Raw genomic sequence first — 3068 nt, forward strand, 5'->3', positions numbered from 1 at the left:
ACACCCCAGGACGTTCCTGTGGCTGTGTCACACCCGCTCCTGACCGCGCTGTCCCGCAGGGATGCGGCCGGAGGTGACGGGTCCGGTGGTCACCATGACCCAGTTCAAGCGCTGTGTTCCCAGCCCGTGCTTCCCGGGGGTGCCGTGCACCGAGAGCGGCGGCGGCTTCCGCTGCGGGCCCTGCCCCGCCGGCTACTCCGGGAACGGCACCCACTGCAGCGACATCAACGAGGTGAATAAACCTGCACCCTGCACCCTGCAGCCCTGCAGCCTGGGCCCTGCATCCCTGAATCCTGCAGCCCTGCAGCCCTGCATCCCTGCATCCTGCAGCCCTGAATCCTGCACCCCTACACCCTGCATCCCTGCATCCCTGTATCCTGCATCCTGCAGCCCTGCAGCCCTGAATCCTGCACCCCTGCATCCCTGCATCCTGCAGCCCTACACCCTGCATCCTGCAGCCCTGAATCCCTGCATCCCTGAATCCTGCACCCCTGCATCCTGCAGCCCTGCATCCTGCACTCTTGAATCCTGCATGCCCGAATCCTGCATCCCTGCATCCCTGAATCCTGCATCCCTGAATCCTGCACCCCTGCATCCTACATCCCTGCATCCTGAATCCTGCACCCCTGCATCCTGCAGCCCTGCATCCCTGAATCCTGCATCCTGCAGCCCTGCATCCCTGAATCCTGCAGCCCTGCATCCCTGAATCCTGCAGCCCTGCATCCCGCAGCCACCGCTGCAATGCTGCCCCCGGAGCCGCTGCAGTTCCCGGGGATGCTGGAATTCCGTCCCAGCCCCTCCGGGGGTTTCGGGTCTGTGCGCTCGGGGTTTCTCCCGGTGAAATAAATCCCGAGGTTTGTGGTGCACAGTCTGGAAGAGGAGAGCGCTCTCCTGTGCCGAGGAGCTGCTGGGGATAAGATTTATCAGCTGTGGAACGGGATCAAACAGTTCCCAAGTCATTCTTGAAACAGCAAATTTCAACCGCAGGGCTTTGTTTCTGCCCCTAAATCAAACCTTGCTGTGTCATTTTCTTAGGAAATCCTTTTTTTTTTAAGGAAATGTGGCTTTCCACCGATTTTAAACTTCGTGTGTGTGCAAAGCTCTGCTCATCCATGGATTTATTTTGGAGGGCTCCTGAGTTCTGTGCTTCCCAAACCGTGCCCATCCCACTCTTACCGAGCCTCGGTTCAATTTAAAAACCTGCCGGAGGCTCCGTGGGAGATTTTGGGATTGTCAAAATATGGGATGCTCTGTATTCCTGTGCTGCATCAAAATCCAGGGAAAATAACCAAGTGTTGGGGGAAGCAAAGCATTGGGAGAGCTTTTGGGAAGGGAGAGTGTGGAATTGTCCGGTTCCCTGCACTCTGAGGATCCCAGGAAGGAAAAGGTGAATCAAGAGCAGCTCCCTGCCCGTGCTCTGGTGTCACCTGAGGAGAGCCAGAGCTCAGAGTGCCGTTGTTTTACGGCTGGAACAGCTTTGGAAGTTCCCCGAGGGACTCCAGCGCCGTTTTCTCTTCCTTCAAACTCCAAATGTGAGCTGTGGCGCAGCCCTGGGCAGCTCCTGTCTCATTGCAGTGCAACGCCAACCCCTGCTTCCCAAAAGTGCAGTGCATCAACACCAACCCCGGCTTCCGCTGCGACCCCTGCCCGCCCGGCTTCACCGGGGAGCCGCTGGAAGGGCTGGGCATGGCCTTCGCCAGGGCCAACAAACAGGTGAGAGCCCGGAATGTTCCGCAGCTGGGAATTGTCTCCCCTCCCCGGCTCCACGGTCTGCGAGGGGAGGAGATGGGAGATGGGGTTCTGGATTGGGAGGGAATTCCCAGCCCTGGGAGGGTCCCAGGCCAGCTTGGAGCGGTCTGGGGTAGTGGGAGGTGTCCATGGGGGTGGGAATGGGAGGATGGAAAGCTCCTCCCAGCCCAAATCACTTTGGGATTCCGTGATTCCAGGGAGAGGAGAGCGCCCAGGATGTCCTGAGCTCCAGAGCCACCTCCCCTGTCCCAAACTGGGGCTGGACAGAGCATCCCAACCCCTCTGGGAGTGGGAATGGGAGTGGGAATGGGAATGTGAACAGGAATGGGAATGGGAATGGGAATGGGAGTGGGAATGGGAATGGGAATGGGAATGGGAATGGGAATGGGAGTGGGAATGAGAATCCATCCTGCAGAGTCCACACAGCTGCTGCCACCCCCTCCCAGCATCTCTGACAGCTCCAGGCAGATTAAAAATCCCAAAAGCTGATTGGGGTTTTTAGGGATAATTGTCCCACACGTGGCTCTGGGAATTTGGGGCCGCTCATGGCATGCAGCCACTGAGCTTCCAAATCCATGGGATCACCCTTCCAGAGTGAGGATATTCCAGCGGCTCAGCTCGGGGCTCTGTTCCCAGGCTGGAATCCTGCTGGGATCTGCCTGAAGCTTTACTAGCCCTGGGCTAGTGAGGGGTGCCAGGGCTGTGCTTCTGCTCCTGGCCCCGCTGGCATCCCGGGATTTGGGCTGGAGGGAAGGTAAAGGTGTGTCCCGGTCCTCCTGGGCAGGTGTGCACCGACATCAACGAGTGTGAGACTGGAGCTGCCACCAACTGTGTCCCGAACTCCATCTGCATCAACACTCGGGTAAATCCTCAGGGGATCCAAGGGCTGGAGCCCCTCTGGAGCCGGGCTGGGAGAGCTGGGGGGGCTCAGCTGGAGAGGAGAAGGATCCAGGAGAGCTCAGAGCCCCCTCAGGGCCTGGGGGGCTCCAGGAGAGCTGGAGAGGGACAAGGGATGGAGGGACAGGAGCCAGGGAATGGCTCCAGTGCCACAGGGCAGGGATGGATGGGATCTTGGGAGGGGCTGGGATGGAATTCCCGGAGCTGCTCCCCGTTCTCCCCGCAGGGATCCTACAAATGCGGGGCCTGCAAGCCGGGCTTTGTGGGGGACCAGAGCAGCGGCTGCCGGAGCCAGCCCCCCGCGGGGACACGGCGCTGCCCCAACGGCGACATCAGCCCGTGCCACGAGAAAGCCGAGTGCATCGTGGAGAGGGACGGCTCCCTGTCCTGCCAGGTGCGGCCCGGAGGGGACACCGGCACCG

The 3068-nt window shown here is 60.3% G+C and overlaps 1 protein-coding gene across 1 annotated transcript in view; it reads left to right on the top strand.

The window, feature by feature from the left end:
• The window catches only part of COMP (cartilage oligomeric matrix protein), a 10173-nt gene that overhangs the window by 1020 nt on the left and 6085 nt on the right, over window positions 1-3068 (top strand). Inside the window, exons 2-5 of the mRNA XM_015651493.1 lie at window positions 60-232; window positions 1576-1713; window positions 2534-2611; window positions 2873-3040. Coding sequence (XP_015506979.1) covers window positions 60-232; window positions 1576-1713; window positions 2534-2611; window positions 2873-3040 — 557 coding nt within the window. The remainder of the gene's footprint in view (window positions 1-59; window positions 233-1575; window positions 1714-2533; window positions 2612-2872; window positions 3041-3068) is intronic.

This window comes from Parus major, chromosome 28, assembly GCF_001522545.3.
Source record: "Parus major isolate Abel chromosome 28, Parus_major1.1, whole genome shotgun sequence".
NCBI classification, from domain to species: domain Eukaryota; kingdom Metazoa; phylum Chordata; class Aves; order Passeriformes; family Paridae; genus Parus; species Parus major.